The following is a 19,333-nucleotide window of genomic DNA, read 5'->3' as shown; positions in this document are numbered from 1 at the left end:
ATTCTCTCTACTAATATTTAAATAGACCTTAGCTCTAAGTTTTTAAGAAAAATGTTACTCCTGGGCTTATTTAGGCTTTGCCATAGCAAAAGGGTTGAATACATATTGACATTTCATCTTTTCATTTTTATTAATTTGTGAAAATGTCTAAAAACATAATTCCATTTTCACATTATGGGGTATTGTGTGTAGGCCAGTGAAACAAAATCTCAATGTAATCCATTTCAAATGCAGGCTGTAACACAACTAAATGTGTAAAAACTCATACTTTCTGAAGGCACTGTAGATGGCAATGGTTTTAATGGAACTAGGGGTCTCCTTGCCCCCCAGCAGCCAAATCAAAAGGTATTGTGACGTGTTATTGAATACGATCCTACAGAACCGTGACTGTGTGTATGTTTTCACAGAAATGTATGGAGCCAGCACATGGAGACTTGCCAGACGCACAGACAGGCTTGATACTTAAGCCTCTAAATTGAGAGACCAGGCACTGGTTTTTGTTCTTGTATTGTCTTTTTTGTTGTTGATTGAATGGTATCAGTCAATATGGGGACATAGAAACCTGGTTTATCAGGAAACTATACGTCAGGCGGTGTCAGAGGAAGGCCCGAAAAATTGGCAAAGACTCCAGCCCCCCAAGCCATAGACGGTTCACTCTGGTACTGTCCGGCAAACGGTACCGGAACATCAGCTCTAGGACCAACAGGCTCCGAAACAGTTGCTACCCCAAAGCCATAAGACTGCTAAATAGTCCGACAGCTAAATAGTCAACTAATAGTACTCAAACTATCTGCACTGACTCTATCTTGCACTGACCCAATGAACACTCACTAGAATTGATATACACACTCACTCACACACACACTACACTGTCACTCTCACACAAATCGCTCACACATTCAAACAGTACATACGCACACACACACACACACATACCGACACAACACAAACAAACATACATAAATACACTCGCACACTCACACACACACTTTTAATTTGCTGCTGCTTATCTGTTCTTTATTTTACTCTTATTATTATCTATCCAGATGCGAAGTCACTTTACTCTGCCTTCATGTACATATTTACCTCAAGTACCTCGTACCTCTGCACATTGTACTGGTACTCCCTGTATATACTGTAGCTCCATTCTTGTGTATTTTATTCCTCGCGTTAGTTACTTTAAAATGTGTATCATTCTTTTTTAAACTTTGCATCGTTGGGAAAGGGTCTTAAGCAAGCGTTTCACTGTCTAGACCAGTACTCATCGCATGTGATAAACTAAATTAGATTTTGATTTGATTTTGTATACGGGACAGCACACAGGAAGGTATGAACACTGAAATGTTTGCCAAAATGATTATTTTTATCCCACCATGTGATAGAGAAGCAATTTTTAGAACCTTATTTTTTTAACCACAGACAGAGAAACGCACCGTTTTCACATATGTAGACCCTGGTTTGGTGCTGAAGATGGTGAATATGAAGTTGAAAAGTGGTGGAATTGCCCTTTAATTTCTCTCCACCCCATGGTAAAATTAATAGAATTGCATCAAATTTGTTATAGAATTGCTAAATTTTCTCTCTGCCACATGGCAAAATGTCTAAAATCATCTTTAAAATGTACATTTTTCTCTCAGCCATCAAAAGGGTTGCCACCAAAAAATGTGCCTGCTTGGTTTCCACTGCCTTTCTGCATTATAAACTAACGCGCCTGTTATTGTATTAAGTAACCTGCGGGTTTGCCGTGTGTGCTGTCTGCTGCAGTGCCTTGACGCTCCACACAGGATGTCCTCGATAGAGGGCTATGGTTTATTTGGTGAGGGGGTCGTAGGTTGGAACTGTCTGAGGCAGGGGGTGTGTCAAGTCACTTCCCCTTTGCGTTCCTCCAGAGGAGCATAGGCTAAACCTTATCCAAGAAGCGTCTGTTAGAGACAGAGGAACTGGCATGAGCTGAAACTTTTAAAGCTGATACTACACGAACAAGGATATATATATTAGAAGCTTTAAAAAGTCACTCAAACTTTTTCGGTGTATAAAGAAGCCATCACTCAACACAACGTAAGCAATTGTTCATTTCACTCTTGACAATTAGTTACACTGTGGTAGGCTACTCAAGTAAAGAACTTTCACAAATTTCGCAGTTGGGATGTGTTTTGATGAGGTATGAAGGGAAAAATAAACTTTGATTTGATTTGAAAGTGAGTAGCCTATAGGCGGAAAGCTTGCAACTAGAAGCCTGCATCCACCACATGTAGTTTATTAACTTGGCATGAAAGGCAGGCAGAGGAAAATGCTTATGTTGCCAATGGATAAATCAAAATAAAAGGCACTTTTAAATGGCAGATAGTTCTTAGCTCAGCTGACTGAGCAATATTACGTTTCATTTGGCCATTGAATTACTGAACACTGAATTGCTCTCTTTCTCTCCCTCTCTCTCTCTCTCTCTCACACACACACACACACACACACACACACACACACACACACACACACACGCACACAGGGTGATGGGTGTTATTGGTTCCAGTGGTACCAGGCTCTGCTCATAAAGTCAGAAATATTTTAGATACCATGCTGATAAAAAAACGGAAAGGTTTTCCTGTTCCCTCACATAATGTTGTGCGTCGACAACCAATGGAAATATGAGGCATTTTTGCCTTTCTTTATATATATATATATATATATATATATATATACATATATATATACAGTACCAGTCAAAAGTTTGGAGACACCTACTCATTCAAGTTTTTTATTTTTTTAAACTATTTTCTACATTGTAGGATAGTAGTGAAGACATCAAAAATATGAAATAACACATATGGAATCATGTAGTAACCAAAAAAGTGTTAAACAAATCAAAATATTATTTTATATTTTGAGATTCTTCAAAGTAGCCACCCTTTGCCTTGGTGACAGCTTTGCACAGTCTTGGCTTTCTCTCAACCAGCTTCATGCATTTCAATTAACATGCAATTAACAATGCATTTCAATTAACAGGTGTGCCTTGTTAAAAGTTCATTTGTGGAATTTCTTTCCTTCATAATGTGTTTGAGGCAATCAGCTGTGTTGTGACAAGGTAGGAGTGGTGTACAGAAGATAGCCCTATTTGGTAAAAGACAAAGTCCATATTATGGTAAGAAAAGCTCAAATAAGCAAAGAGAAACATGTCTCATTACCTTAAGACATGAAGGTCAGTCAATCCAGGACATTTCTTTTTTTAAATTTTAATTTTACCCCTTTTTCGTGGCATCCAATTGTTTTAGTAGCTACTATCTTGTCTCATCGCTAAAACTCCCGTACGGGCTCGGGAGAGACGAAGGTTGAAAGTCATGCGTCCTCCGATACACAACCCAACCAAGCCGCACTGCTTCTTAACACAGCCCGCATCCAACCCATAAGCCAGCCCCACCAATGTGTTCGAGGAAACACCGTGCACCTGGCAACCTTGGTTAGCGCGCCCTGTGCCCAGCCCGCCACAGGAGTCGCTGGTGCGCGATGAGACAAGGATATCCCTACCGGCCAAACCCTCCCTAACCCGGACGACACTAGGCCAATTGTGCGTCACCCTACGGACCTCCCGGTCGCGGCCGGTTACGACAGAGCCTGGGTGCAAACCCAGAGTCTCTGGTGGCACAGTTGGTGCTGCAGTACAGCGCCCAGAACCACTGCGCCACCCGGGAGGCCCAATCCAGGACATTTCAAGTACTTTAAAAGTTTTTCAAGTGCAGTCGCAAAAACCATCAAGCGTTATGGTGAAACTGGCTCTCATGAGGACCGCCACAGGAAAGGAAGACCCAGACTTACCTCTGCTGCAGAGGATTAGCTCATTAGAGTTAACTACACCTCAGAAATTTCAGCCCAAATAAATTCTTCAACATCAACTGTTCAGAGGAGACTGCGTGAATCAGGCCTTCATGGTCAAATTGCTGAAAGCACTTCTAAAGGACGCCAATAAGAGGAAGATACTTGTTTGGGCCAAGAAACATGAGCAATGAACATTAGACGGTGGAAATCTGTCCTTTGGTCTGATGAGTCCAAATGAGAGATTATTGGTTCCAACCGCCATGTTTTTGTGAGATGCGAAGTAGGTGAACAGATGATCTTCGCATATGTGGTTCCCACCATGAAGCATGGAGGAGGTGGTGTGATGGCGCTTTACTGGTGACACTGAAGGCCTGATTCAGTTTCAACTGTCCTGCCTGCGGCTATGGAACCCTGACCTGTTCATCGGACGTGCTACCTTGTCCCGGACCTGCTGTTTTCGACTCTCTCACTCTCTCTCTACCGCACCTGCTGTCTCTAACTCTGAATGCTCAGCTATGAAAAGCCAACTGACATTTACTCCTGAGTTGCTGACCTGTTGCACCCTCTACACCCACTGTGATTATTATTATTTGACCCTGCTGGTCATCTATGAACGTTTGAACATCTTGGCCATGTACTGTTATAATCTCCACCCGGCACAGCAAGAAGAGGACTGGCCACCCCTCAGAGGCTAGTTCCTCTCTATGTTTCTTCCCAGGTTCCTGCCTTTCTAGGGAGTTTTTCCTAGCCACCATGCTTCGACATCTGCATTGCTTGCTGTTTGGTGTTTTAGGCTGGGTTTCTGTATAGCACTTTGTGACATCGGCTGATGTAAAAAGGGCTTTATAAATACATTTGATTGATTGATCGATTGATTGATTTATGTAGAATTCAAGACCAATTAACGATCATGGCTACCACACCATTCTGCAGCTATACGCCAGCCCATCTGGTTTGCGCTTAGTGGCACTATCATTCATTTTTCAACAGGACATTGACCCAACACACCTCCAGGCTGTGTAAGGGCTATTTGACCAAGAAGGAGAGTACTGCATCAGATGACCTGGCCTCCACATAATTCATTTTTCAAGTTATTATTACACATTTCACGATTTGCAATTTCAGTGTATTTTGTTCAAAGGCAGTGCTTCTCAATCCTGGTCTCGGAGACCCAAAGAGGCACACACCCCCACCCTCACTCCCACACACCTAACCCCGTTCAGAGACTTGATGGTGAGTTAAGACGTTGAATAAAGGGAAAGATCAAAATTAGCACCAACAAAAATAAAATAATAGGCAAGTTATATATTTAATGTTGTTACCCTTTCACCTATGACACACACATCCTATGACACACACATTTGTACCCCCAAAGCACACACATCCCTGGGTCGCTCCTCTTTTCAGTTCGCTGCAGTTAGCGACTGGAACGAGCTGCAACAAACACTCAAACTGGACAGTTTTATCTCAATCAATTCATTCAAAGACTCAATCATGGACAGTCTTACTGACAGTTGTGGTTGTTTTGTGTGATGTATTATTGTCTCTACCTTCTTGACCTTTGTGCTGTTGTCTGTGCCCAATAATGTTTGTACCATGTTTTGTGTTGCTACCATGTTGTGATGTTGTGTTGCTACCATGTTGTCATGTGTTGTTGCCTTGCTGTGTTGTGGTCTTAGGTCTCTCTTTATGTAGTGCTGTGTTGTCTCTCTTGTTGTGATGTGTGTTTTGTCCTATATTTATATTGTATTTATTTTTCATTTTTAATCCCCGTCCCCGCAGGAGGCCTTTTGCCTTTTGGTAGGCCGTCATTGTAAATAAGAATTTGTTCTTAACTGACTTGCCTAGTTAAATAAAGGTCATGTGGTCTAAGGACCTTTTCTGTCAAATACGAGGAGATAAGCTACATTTTTAGGCCATATCACCCAGCCCTATCTCGATTTTTTTCAAAGTTATTCACAATATATATCTCGATTTTTGTACAATTAAAGGTAAAGTACACTGCATTTCAAACAGTCAGCAATAATCTAATGCATTTAGGGCTTCTGAGGTTATACCTAGGCTAAATATAAGCCTTCCACAACCATAAGATCCACTGTGTCACGACTTCTGTCGAAGTCGAAGCCTCTCCTTGTTCGGGCAGTGCTCGGCGCTCGATGCTCGACGTCACCGGTCTTCTAGCCATCATTGATCCATTTCTTATTTTCCATTGGTTTTGTCTTGTCTTCCTACACACCTGGTTTCAATCCCGTTCATTACCTGTTGTGAATTTAACCCTCTGTTTCCCCTCATGTCTTTGTCGGAGATTGTTTGTTGTTCAGTTTTTGTGTTGTTTGTATTGGTGCGCGACGGGTCCTCGTACTCCATTTAGTTTTATTATGATTCATTAGTTTTGGAGTTATGTTTTGTTTACAATGATTAAACAACTCCATTCCATTAAGTTTGATTCTCCTGCGTCTGACTTCCCTGCCACCTATACACACGACTTTGACACACTGCTAATTTATTGAGTTTATCAAAATAGTTTAACCTGCTTTATTGTGCAACAATCACTGATCTGGCTTTCAAGTCTGTCTATGAAAATTCCCTTTTTTGTTACAAATTGAACTAGAACCCTGCATAATGCACATTCACTAATAATGACTAACTTCTTGGAGCAGGCATTGGGCTATAGAAAATGAACAATTTCTCAAGCCCTAAACTTATTTTAAGTTTAGCCAACTTGGATCTATTTGCTAGCTAACAAGGCTGAACAGTGGAATTGCAATGAGCACACCCTTCAGTCTGCCTCCAACTGAAAGCATGTTAGCCTGCCACTTCTTGAAATCAAGTGGCCTACCTTATTTCTCAGAATGAGAACGAGTTGCCAATTCCTTATATAATTGTGTTTTATGCTTATTGCACATTTATAAAACACAATTTAAAAAAAGACTAGACAGCTAGTATAACAGTCTTTGGCTGAAATACTGCTAGTGATACGTGGTACCCCAATGTCGCGCACGACAAACTGAGCATTCATTTTCCAGAATCGATGTTCATTGATACTCTTGTTTTACTAGTGTCTGCTCTGTGCGCATTTTGAGTAGTTGAGACATAAAAAGGGTATTGATTGAAAAGTTTACTTCTCCTCTATTATAGTAAAATAATGTCTCAATGTGTTTTGGTGTCCATATGGCCAATTCTGTTTGATGAGTTCAAAGAGAGGAAGGTGTGATCTTTCAACTTTGTTGAGAGGAAAGGGCTTGGTATGTGTGTAAACCACATAGAAAGAGGCAAGGTGAGAGGTTTCACTCTTGTTCAAATCTGTTGGACGGAGACAGATCTCTGGTGTAAATGGAAAGCTGCACACAGCACAGAGGAGCGAAGGAGACGAGACCAAAAATACAATGAGAACAAGTGGACATAAACGCTCATAAAAACGAAAAATAACAAAACATTGATTCTTGTGATACAGGCATTTGGAATATCGCGCAAAAACATGAATTGGAATGAAACAAATTTGTTCGATATATCGCCCAGCCGTACTATAGGTTGCATGTTGCCATTTCATTTGCAAACAAATGCTGATAGTGGGTGTTTTCTACATCTGGCATCAATTTGGGTGACTTTTTATATGTGTGCTGGTGAAGCAGCCTTCAACCCATAGCATTTAAAGTGTGGGTGTTGTTGTTGGGAAACTGCATTGAATTAAAGGCTCTTATCTCAGTGGCCCATGTGCATTCTAACGGTGCTTGCATGGTGCTAGCTGCCAAAACAAAGTTACTTGGCAGGAGAGAAACAGGGAGAGGGACACAGGTTTATCATCATTGGACCAGCATATGGACTGACAAGTTTCTAAATCACACACACGCACACACACACACACACATACACACACACACACACACACACACACACACACACACACACACACACACACACACACACACACACACACACACACACACACACACACACACACACACACACACACACACACACACATACACACATACACATACACACAGTGCTTTAGTTGATAAAGTTGCCAAACCCACCATGTACAAAACGCCCCTCTTCTTCACCCAGCTGTTCTCTTTCCTCCCTCTGAGCTGTCACAGAACTATCCTACCAGTTGTTATTATCAAAAGGTTGGTGACACCTTTTAACTAGCCTCTACCAGACTTGGCCTCAATTCAAATTGAAGGCAGAATATTCAGGAAGTGATTTGAACTTAACATTCAGAAATGGTAGAACTTTTGAAATAAATAGATTTTACTTTTCAGTTTATTGAGAAGTCATTGAAAATAAATGCCCTTTTTGAATTATTGAATTGTCATTTTTGTTTTATTCAAACTGAGCCCAAACCTGGCCTCGACATACATCTTCTCTTATAAGCATCTGGGTTAGAGTGATAGAGAGGATGCATCTCAATAGCCCCAAGTAGAATCCTCTCGTTGACCTATTTCTTTTTTGTTTCCTGATGTGAAAGACCTGGTCAGTTAAAAGCAGAAGGAATTCCTAGAAGGCATGAGATTGAACGGCTTGGTGGTAAATATGTCAATAAAATCATCAAATCAAATGCTATTTGTTTCATGTGCCGAATACAACAGGAGTAGACCTTGCCGTGAAATGCTTACTGACAAGCCCTTAGCAAAGAATGCAGTTAAGAAAAATAAGAGGTAAGAAAAATATTTACTAAATATACTAAAGTAGAAAATAAAAGAGCAACAATAATATAACAATAACGAGACTATATACAGGGGGTACCAGTAACGAGTTGATGTGTGGGGGTACAGGTTAGTAGAGAGAATGCCAAGAGTGTGCAAAGCTGTCATCAAGTCAAAGGGTGGCTTTGAGGAATCTCAAATATAAAATATATATTGACTTGTTTAACACTTTTTTGGTTACTACATGATTCAATGTGTGTTATTTCATAGTTGTCATGTCTTCACTATCATTCTACAATGTAGAAAATAGTAAAAAATAAAGAAAAATCAGTAGGTGTGTTCAAACTTTTGACTGGTAGTGTACATGTACAGTGGGGCAAAAAAGTATTTAGTCAGCCACCAATTGTGCAAGTTCTCCCAGTTAAAAAGATGAGAGAGGCCTGTAATTTCCATCATAGGTACACTTCAACTATGACAGACAAAATGAGAAAAATTAATACAGCCATTAATACAGGTAACGAGTGGAGGACAGAGGAGCCTCTTAAAGAAGAAGTTACAGGTCTGTGAGAGCCAGAAATCTTGCTTGTTTGTAGGTGACCAAATACTTATTTTCCACCATAATTTGCAAATAAATTCATTAAAAATCCTACAATGTGATTTTCTAGATTTTCTTTTCTCATTTTGTCTGTTATAGTTGAAGTGTACCTAATGATGAAAATTACAGGCCTCTCATCTTTTTAAGTGGGAGAACTTGCACAATTGGTGGCTGACTAAATACTTTTTTGCCCCACTGTATGTAGGGGTAAAGTGACTATGCATAGATAAAAAACAGCGAGTAGCAGCCGTGTAAAAAAAGTGGGGGTCAATGCAAATAGTCCGGGTAGCCATTTGATTAGCTCTTCAGTGGTCTTATGGCTTGGGGGTAGATTAAGAAGCCTTCTGGACTTAGACTTGGCGTTCTTGCCATGTGTTAGCAGAGAGAGTAGTCTATGATTAGGGTGGCTGGAGTCTTCCTCTGACTGGTATATAGGCCCTGAATGGCAGGAAGCTTGGCCCCAGTGATGTACTGGGCCGTACCCACTACCCTCTGTAAGTGCCTTGTGGTCAGAGGCCGAGCAATTGCTATACCAGGAGATGATGCAACCAGCTGTAGAACTTTTTGAGGATCAGAGGACACATGCCAAACCTTTTCAGTCTCCTGAGGGGGAATAGGCGTTGCCGTGCCATCTTCACGACTGTCTTGGTGTGTTTGGATCATGATAGTTTGTTGAGAAGCTCTCAACCAGCTCCACTACAGCCCCATCAATGAGAATGGGGGCATGCTCGGTCCTCCTTTTTCTGTAGTCCACAATCATCTCCTTCGTCTTGACCATGTTGAGGGAGAGGTTGTTGTTCTAGCACCACACTGCATCGTCTCTGACCTACTCTTCCCTATAGGCTGTCTCATTGTAGGCGGTGATCAGGACTACCACCGTTATGTCATCGGAAAACGTATTGATGGTGTTGGAGTCGTGCATGGCAATGCAGTCATGGGTAAACAGGGATTACAGGTGTGGACTAAGCAAGCACCCCTGAGGGGCCCCTGTGTTTAGGATCATCTGCGTGGCAGATGTGTTGTTGCCTACCCTTACCACCTGGGGGCAGCCCATCAGGCAGTTCAGGATCCAGGTGCAGGTGTTTGGGTCAATGGTCCTTAGCTTAGTGATGAGCTTTGTGGGCACTATGGTGTTGAACGCTGAGCTGTAGTCAATGACCAGCATCCTCACGTAGGTGTTCCTTTTGTCCAAGTGGGAAAGGGCAGTGTTGAGTGTAATAGAGACTCCGTCATCTGTGGATCTGTTTGGGCGGTAATGCAAATTGGAGTGGGTCTAGGGTTTCTGTGATGATGGTGTTCATGTGAGCACTTCATGGCTACAGACGTGAATTTAAAACCTCTCTGGGATATGTGGGACACTAGCGATGCAATGCAAATCATAAAAGTAAACAGAATTGTTTACAACTCTGCTTTTATTTCTCCTAACTATGTGCAGGGCGTATGGCTCGTTAGGGCAGTGAGTGTTTTACAAAAGGGATTCATCAGACCAAACTGACTCCACAGGGGCTTCATTGTTTGGGTCCTGGGAGAGAACCCAGGCCTGAGCCAAAGTTACTTATTTGTTTAGACACAGCCGAACGAAACAGTACAGATGGAGACCATGGTTGGAAACGTATCTTGGACTTCTTGTAAACATGCCTCATGCTCCTGTTTTTACCTCTCCTGACCTTTCACATTTGACCTTAGAACCCCCATTATGTTTAGATTTGTAGCCTGCACTCTAGCGTGGTAGACTGGATCCAGAGTTTCATAGTCTCATGGTTCGCTTAACCTTGCAGTTTGATGAATGGTGGTATAAACAGATGAACTAGACTAACTGAATAATTAAGCACTTTGCATTGTCATGGCAATATGATAAATGGTCCCCATCATATCTAGAGATTACACACACATCTGTGGCTGGGTGGGGGCTATAATGGCTGGTATCAGTCAAGAGGAATGTTGGGGTGTTTGGGGAATTTGGGAACGGCATGCTTTGGGTACAGCAGGCTGTTGTAAAGAGTGAGTCAAGAACGGGGTAATTGTAGGACAAGTTTAAAAAGAAAACAAGCTGGTTTCAGGAATGGAGGGAGGAAAAGAGGTGGAGAAGAAATGTAAACAGAGAGAACATGCAGAAGAGAGGTTTACATTGGGGAAACACAGGAGGAAGAATAGGAGTTGTAATGTTAACAGTCTTTCTCAGTAGACAATTGTGCGCTGTGTTGTCCGACTGATATGTGTGCACTTAACCTCTCTCTTACGTTGAATTGTTGACATGCTTGTGTTATTTCATAGATTTATCTCAGTCAATTGCGCTTTTCTCCTATATTTTACTTTTTTTTTTAACTGGGCACTCCTCATTATGCATCATTATTATTTATCTCTGACTGTCTGCATGACCAATCTTACTGTTTCTTACAATCTCAATCTTACTATTTAATCTCTAACTTTATCTTTCGTAGCACCCCTTTCAGAATGCCAGGAGAACGATTGATGGCGAGCGGTTCTGATGTGGGCCGTTTCCATGGTAATTCCCTGACCATAGTGGAGGCAACCAACCAGGAGGAGGCGGAGTCTAAGGAGCAGGGGGGCTCTCTCCTGGGTGTTCAGAAGATATGCTGCTGCTGGCCACGCCAGAGCAGCTTGTACGATACAGTTGTCACGGACGAAGTGGGGAAACAGGCCCCGCTTCCTGAGCCCCCTCAGCCCCACACTGGAGACAATCAGCTGGAAGGTATAGTCTTAGTCGAGTTAATTAGTTCATAATGGTAAGCCCATGTAGATGGGAAAAATCCTGGCCCTACCTATAAGCAATGATCATTGCATTAACTTTTTCAATTTCTCTCTCTCTCTCTCTCTCTCTCTCTGTGTCAGAGTTGATGTTGTCAGTGCACTCGGTGGATCTACTGAGCTCTAAAATGGGTCAGAACCGCATGGAGCATCACACCGACCATTACCATGGCAACGCACTCATCATCCGACGTGGCCAGACCTTCCAGATAGAACTGGACCTGTCGCGACCTTTTAACTCCAACACAGACAAACTCCACCTGGACCTCAGGACAGGTAAGTCTGACTTTGATGTCTGTCACAAAAAAGGGAACACAGGTTAGTATTCCTTATTTAGTATGAGGTTAGTATTCCTTATTTAACCAGGTAGGCTAGTTGAGAACAAGTTCTCATTTACAACTGCGACCTGGCCAAGATAAAGCAAAGCAGTGTGACACAAACAACAACACAGAGTTACACATGGAATAAACAAGCGTACAGCCAATAACACAATAGAAAATAAATACATTTGTCTATATACAGTGTGTGCAAATGGTGTGAATGTAAGGCAATAAATAGGCCATAGTAGCAAAGTAATTACAATTTAGCAAATAAACACTGGAGTGATAGATGTGCAGATGATGATGTGCAAGTGGAAATACTGGTGTGCAAAAGAGCAGAAAGGTCAATAAAAAAACAATATGGGGATGAGATAGGTAGATTGGATGGGCTATTTACAGATGGGCTATGTACAGCTGCAGCGATTGGTTAGCTGCTCAGATAGCTGAGAGAGCTAGTCCACACAATACACACAGACCAAACCCACAAAACAGACCAGCACAACTGTGCCTCAAAACCTAATGTCTACCTGGCCCACCACTCCACACTGGACTTGAACAGCCTTTACGAACAGGTTTGCCTCTACAAGGCAGCAATCCCAACTTTTGCCAGGACCCTGAAGGACGTCACCCTCAACCATAGCCCCAGCACCTCACACAGGAACAACAGAGCAACGGACACCCCTCCCAGACCAGCGAGACATCCTCCCAGACTTGCAAGACCCCCTCCTAAAGGACCTGCACCGAGAGAACCCACGTCAAGAGGACCTACACCCAGACCACTGCATCACCAGCCAAACCCCAACCAGCTAAGACCACCCCAAGCAAACCCTGGCCACACCCTATATAGCCCCCCCATATCAGACCTATGCTCCTTCTGCCCAACCCATGCCCCCCGCCTCTGTGGCAAGGACCTCAACATGACAGCAGGACATATGCCCAGGCCGTGAGCAGAGCTACAGGCCCAACCCCCACTATTACACCCGCCCAAGCCCCATCCTGCGACCTCAGAGGTATGTATCACATGCCTAACATGCTCTGCTCACACCTACTGTAATGTTCCGGACTTAAACCACACCAAATCAACACTAGACACGATGGAACACAAAGCTTTTACAATCTCATCCTGGAATATACAAGGTCTGAGGTCATCTGCCTTTGGCCTAAAGAGCAGGAACTCAGACTTCTTCAAAGAAATTGAATATACAGACATTGTCATCCATAAACATGGTATAAAGTAGATGGAACCACTGGTTTCACTGTAGGTTAAAGAGAGCTGGTACTCCCATCCACCAAACTACGAGGTGTGAAACAGGGAAGAGACTCAGGGGGGGATGATAGTTTGGTATATAGCAGACCTACCCACTCTATCAATTATTCAAAACAGGATTTACTTAATCAGGCAAGTCAGTAAAGAACACATTTTTATTTACAATGACAGCCTAGGAACAGTGGGTTGTGCCTTGTTCACAGGCAGAATGACAGATTTTTACCTTGTCAGCTCAGGGATTTGATCTAGCAACCTGGCCCAATGCTCTAACCACTAGGCTACCTGCCAGCCCAAATGAACAGTGTCAATTATAGGAATTAATAAGGAAATTGACCTATTGTGCTACCTGTATAATCCCCATACTTTAACGATGACAGCTTCTCCATCCTAGAGATTTCCAGGCCTAGGGACATGTACTAGCCTGTGGTGACCTAAATGCCAGAACTGGACAAGAACCTGACACCCTCAGCACAAAGGGGGACAAATACCTACCTGGAGGTGACAGCATTCCCTTGAACAGAGATTTGCTCAATCATGAGGCATCAAAACCAAAGATAATTTAATAATATTAAGAAATGCTCTAGATGGAAGGAAAGTAGTGTGGAAATCTACCAAAAAACAGCTAGGCAGCAGCAAATTCTAGACAATTTCCTGGACAAAATGTGTCACTGTAATAGTGAAGGTGTAACCTTGTCAGTAGAAAACCTAAGCAGTATATTTGACCACTCGGCTTCCCTATCAAATCTAAAAAGGTCAAGCAGACAGCCTAAGAAAATTAACAACAATAACAAATGGTTTGACAAAGAATGCAAAAACCTACGAAAGAAATTGAGAAACGTATCCAACCAAAAGAGTCACAGAAAACCTGAGCCTATGCCTTCACTATGGTGAATAACTAAAACAATACAGGAATACACTACGGAAAAAGAAAGAACAGCACGTCAGAAATAACGTCAGACTCATACATTTCCTCAGCGAAAACTATGTAACCAAATTACCGTACGACAGACCACGTATTCACCCTGCACACTCTAATTGACAAACAAACAAAGGCAAAGTCTTCTCATGCTTTGTTGATTTCAAAAAAGCTTTCGACTCAATTTGGCACGAGGACCTGCTATACAAATTGATGGAAAGTGGTGTTGGGGAAAAACATACAACATTATAAAATCCATGTACACAAACAACAAGTGCGCTGTTGAACTTGCCAAAAAACACACACATTTCTTTTCACGGGAGGTGAGACAGGGATGCACCTTATGCCCCACCCTCTTCAACACATATATATGTGTGTATATATATATATATATATATATATATATATATATATATATATAATATAATATATATATATATATATATATATACAAATTGGCAAGGGCATTAGAACAGTCTGCAGCACCCTCACCCTTCTAGAATCTGAAGTCAAATGTCTACTGTTTGCTGATGATCTGGTGCTTCAGTCCCCAACCAAGGAGGGCCTACAGCAGCACCTAGATCTTCTGCACAGATTCTGTCAGACCTGGGCCCTGACAGTAAATCTCAGTAACACAAAAATAATGGTGTTCCAAAAAAGGTCCAGTTCCCAGGACCACAAATACAAATTCCATCTAGACACCATTGCCCTAAAGTATACAAAACCTATATATACCTCAGCCTAAACATCAGCGCTACAGATAACTTCCACAAAGCTGTGAGCGATTTGAGCAACAAGGTAAGAAGGGCCTTCTATACCATCAAAAGGAACATAAAATTTGACATACCAATTTGGATCTGGCAAAAAATACTTTAATCAGTTGTAGAACCCATTGCCCTTTAAAGTTGTGAGGTCTGGGGTCTGCTCACCAACCAAGAATGTAAAAAATGGGACAAACACCAAGTTGAGACTCTGCATGCAGAATTCTGCAAAAATATCCTCTGTGTACAATGTAAAACACTAAATAATGCATGCAGAGCAGAAGTAGGCCGACACCCGCTAATTATCAAAATCCAGAAAAGAGCCGTTAAATTCTACAACCACCTAAAAGGAAGCAATTCCCAAACCTTCCAAAACAAAGCCATCACCTACAGAGAAATAAACCTGGAGAAGAGCCCCATAAGCAAGCTGGTCCTGGGGCTCTGTTCACAAACACAAACAGACCCCACAGAGCCCCAGGACAGCAACACAACTAGACCCAACCAAATCATGAGAAAACAAAAAGATAATTACAACAAAACAGAGCAAACTGGAATTCTATTTGGCCCTAAACAGAGAGTACACAGTGGCAGAATACCTGACCACTGTGACTGACCCATAATTAAGGAAATCTTTGACTTTGTACAGACCCTGCACTTTCTAACCTCCTGCCAAATGTATGACCACATTGGAGACACATATATCCCTGAGATTACACAGACCCACAAAGAATTTGAAAACAAATCACATTTTGATAAACTCTCATATATATTGGGTGAAATACCACAGTGTGCAATCACAGCAGCAAGATTTGTGACCTGTTGTCACAAGAAAAGGGCAATCAGTGAAGAACAAACACCATTGTAAATAAAACCTATATTTATGTTTATTTAACTATTTGCACATTATTACAACACTGTATATAGACATAATATGACATTTGAAATGTCTTTATTCTGTTGTAAATGTAATGTTTACTGTTAATTTTTTGAGAGAGAGAGAGAGAGAGAGAGAGAGAGAGAGAGAATCGCACTGCACACTGCCCTAACCAATCTGGACAAGAGGAATACCAATGTAACAATGATGTTCATCGACTACAGCACAGCATTTAACACCATACTACCCTCCAAACTCGTCATTAAGCTCGAGTCCCTGGGTATCAACCCCACCCTGTGCAACTCGGTCCTGGACTTTCTGACGTGACGCCCCCCAGGTGGTGAGGGTAGGAATCAACACTGGGCCCCGACAAGGGTGCGTTCTCAGCCCTCTCCTGTACTCTCTGTTCACCCATGACTGTGTGGCCATGCACGCCTCCAACACAATCATCAAGTTTGCAAATGACACTACAGTGGTAGGCTTGATTACTAACAACAACGAGACGGCCTACAGGGAGGAGGTGAGGGCCCTTGGAGTGTGGTGTCAGGAAAATAACCTCACACTCAACGTCAACAAAACAAAGGAGATGGTCGTGGACTTCAGGAAACAGCAGAGGAGCACCCCCCCCCCCTTATCCACATCAACGGGACAGTAGTGGAGAAGGTGGAAAGTTTTTTAAGTTCCTCGGCGTACACATCACAGACAAACTGAAATGGTCCACCCACACAGACAGCGTGGTGAGGAAGGCGCAGCAGCGACTCTTCAACCTCAGGAGGCTGAAGAAATTTGTCTTGTCACCAAAAACACTCGCAAACTTACAGATGCACAATCGAGAGCATCCTGTCGGGCTGTACGGCAACTGCTCCGCACACAACCGTAAGGCTCTCCAGAGAGTAGTGAGGTCTGCACAACGCATCACTGGGGGCAAACTACCTGTCCACCAGGACACCTACCCCCCCGATGTCACAGGAAGGCCATAAAGTTTATCAAGGACAACAACCACCTGAGCCACTGCCTGTTCACCCCACTATCATCCAGAAGGCGAGGTCAGTACAGGTGCATCAAAGCTGGGACCGAGAGACTGAAAAACAGCTTCTATATCAAGGCCATCAGACCGTTAAACATTGAGTGGCTGCTGCCAACATACTGACTCAAATCTCTAGTCACTTTAATAATTAACATTTGGATTAAATAAATGTATCACTAGTCACTTTAACTTTAAACAATGCCACTTTATATAATGTTTACATACTCTCCATTACTCATCTCATATGTATATACTGTACCATCTACTGCATCTTGCCTATGCCGTTCGGCCATCGCTCATCCATATATTTATATGTACATATTCTTATTCATTCCTTTACACTTGTGTGTAAAAGGTAGATGTTGTGAAATTATTAGATGACTTGTTTTATGTTTACTGCATGGTCGGAACTAGAAGCACAAGCATTTCGCTACACTCGCATTAACATCTGCTAACCATGTGTATGTAACCAATAATTTGATTTGATTTGGCCTATGCACAAAGACAAACACTTTATGATGTACTATATACAGTGGGGTTAGAAATGATTGACACCCTTGATAAAGAAGAGCAAAATATACTGTATGAAGTCAATTACTCAAATAGTGATTATGTGCTCCAAAAATTGGGGAAATCGTTTCTTCTGTACTAATACAATTGCTAAGTGAAAATGTTTTTTTTAAGAAGTAATACTTTCTTTTTTATTTATTTTCAATATAGGGGTAAAAATTATTGGCACACCTGTTTTCAATACCTTTTAATACATCACCTTGCAAGGACAATGGCCCTGAGGCTTTTTCTAAAATGCTTTATGAGTTTGGAGAACACATTGGGAGGAATATTAAACCATTCCTCCATACAGAATCTTTCCATATCCTTTGTCTGCGCTTCTGGACTGCACATTTCAACTAAAACCACAGGTTTTCAATGGGATTCAAGTCCAGAGACTGAGAGCAGGTGGACATTTATTGTCATGAGTCTTGTCCTAGAGGAAGAACTGAGTGATTTCCCCTTAGATAGACCAGGTGTAAAGTCAAAATTAGCTATATTGTAAAAATGTATGAAAAACATTTTTGCTTTTTGGTCTTAATTGAAAAGGATAATCCACCCCAAACCACTCATTCCTATGATTGACACTGTTAAACAGTGCTAAATAACACTAATATGTGAAAACAATATTTTTTGTGAACAAATGTTTCATTTTGTTGTTATAGCAAGGTAGCAATGTGAAAATCGTTGTAGAAATCTGTTACAGCTCAAGTCGACTACTAAAACCACAATGCAATGCTCTCTCACTGGGCTGGCTGGCTAACTAGCTAGGTAGCTAGCTACATACAATAATACCAAAGTCAATATCAACATGTGAAGTAGATGGGTAGCTGTAAAATCACCTAAACAAACTGTACTATCAATTTACAAGTCGATCTCACAAGATCAACTTGCAGTTCATCTCTTCCCAGAGCTCTTGCAGCATGAACTGACATGCTGTCCACACAGTCAAAGGATCAGAGAATGAATCTAGTACTGAAAGCATAATCTACAGCTAGCTAGCACTGCGGTGAATAAAATGTGGTGAGTCGCTGACTCAAAGAGAGAGAAAGACAATAGTTGAACAGTTTTGAACAAATATATTTCTTTAAAAACGAAGGAGAAGCAAGAGCGAGAGAGAGAGCTGCTTTTTTTGTAAATACTTAGCTAGCATATTCAGCTAGCTAGTTTAGCCTACTCGAACACCTGGCTCAAGCAGAGGGATGCTATGTTAGCTAGCTGGCTATGATTATCCAACACAACACTGGAACTCTTCTAAGTCAAGGTAAGCTTTTGGTTCTATAAATGTACTGCCACCAGTGCCTGCCGGTGTAACTGCTAAACTGTTTACTGACTGTATACTGTACTGCATGATTGTTATGATATGGTTTGGCTTGTTTTTTTTTTTTGCTTGGTCACATACAGCTTATGTGTTGTGCATTGAAGTACACAAGGGAAGGGAAAGGTGAGAGGAGGAGCGCCTGTAGATGCGAGATGGAATACAACGTGGCTGCTATGAAAGTGTATTGTGTTTATGTGTGATTCTGTTGAAAAACGTTTATTAAAACGGAAGCAATTGGAACGGTGATAAACATTCTGGAATTTGTCGAATAGAAACTCTCGTTTGTAACTGTTGGACTAATTACACCCTAGATCGGCTAGATGCAGCCAAGAGTGTGCAAGGCGGTATTGAATGTGTCACCTCACATTTTTCTCTCGACCTGTGTGCACCTACATTGTAAACCGTTGTTTATAGGCTAGGTTGTAGCAGCCTCATTATGGGTATAGGGAAAACAAGTATCATGTAGTAGCCTAAACCT

The 19,333-nt window shown here is 41.8% G+C and overlaps 1 protein-coding gene across 1 annotated transcript in view; it reads left to right on the top strand.

Annotated features, from left to right (window-relative positions):
• Positions 1–1,858: 1,858 nt before the first annotated feature.
• Positions 1,859–19,333, top strand: part of LOC112226690 (protein-glutamine gamma-glutamyltransferase K) — a 31,778-nt gene continuing 14,303 nt past the window's right edge. The window contains exons 1-3 of the mRNA XM_024391179.2: positions 1,859–2,058; positions 11,493–11,764; positions 11,905–12,096. Coding sequence (XP_024246947.1) covers positions 11,506–11,764; positions 11,905–12,096 — 451 coding nt within the window. The 5' untranslated portion in view covers positions 1,859–2,058; positions 11,493–11,505. The remainder of the gene's footprint in view (positions 2,059–11,492; positions 11,765–11,904; positions 12,097–19,333) is intronic.

This window comes from Oncorhynchus tshawytscha, linkage group LG28, assembly GCF_018296145.1.
Source record: "Oncorhynchus tshawytscha isolate Ot180627B linkage group LG28, Otsh_v2.0, whole genome shotgun sequence".
Taxonomy (NCBI): domain Eukaryota; kingdom Metazoa; phylum Chordata; class Actinopteri; order Salmoniformes; family Salmonidae; genus Oncorhynchus; species Oncorhynchus tshawytscha.
Note: the sequence above shows the minus strand (reverse complement) of the source record. Positions and strands in the feature narration are given on the sequence as shown.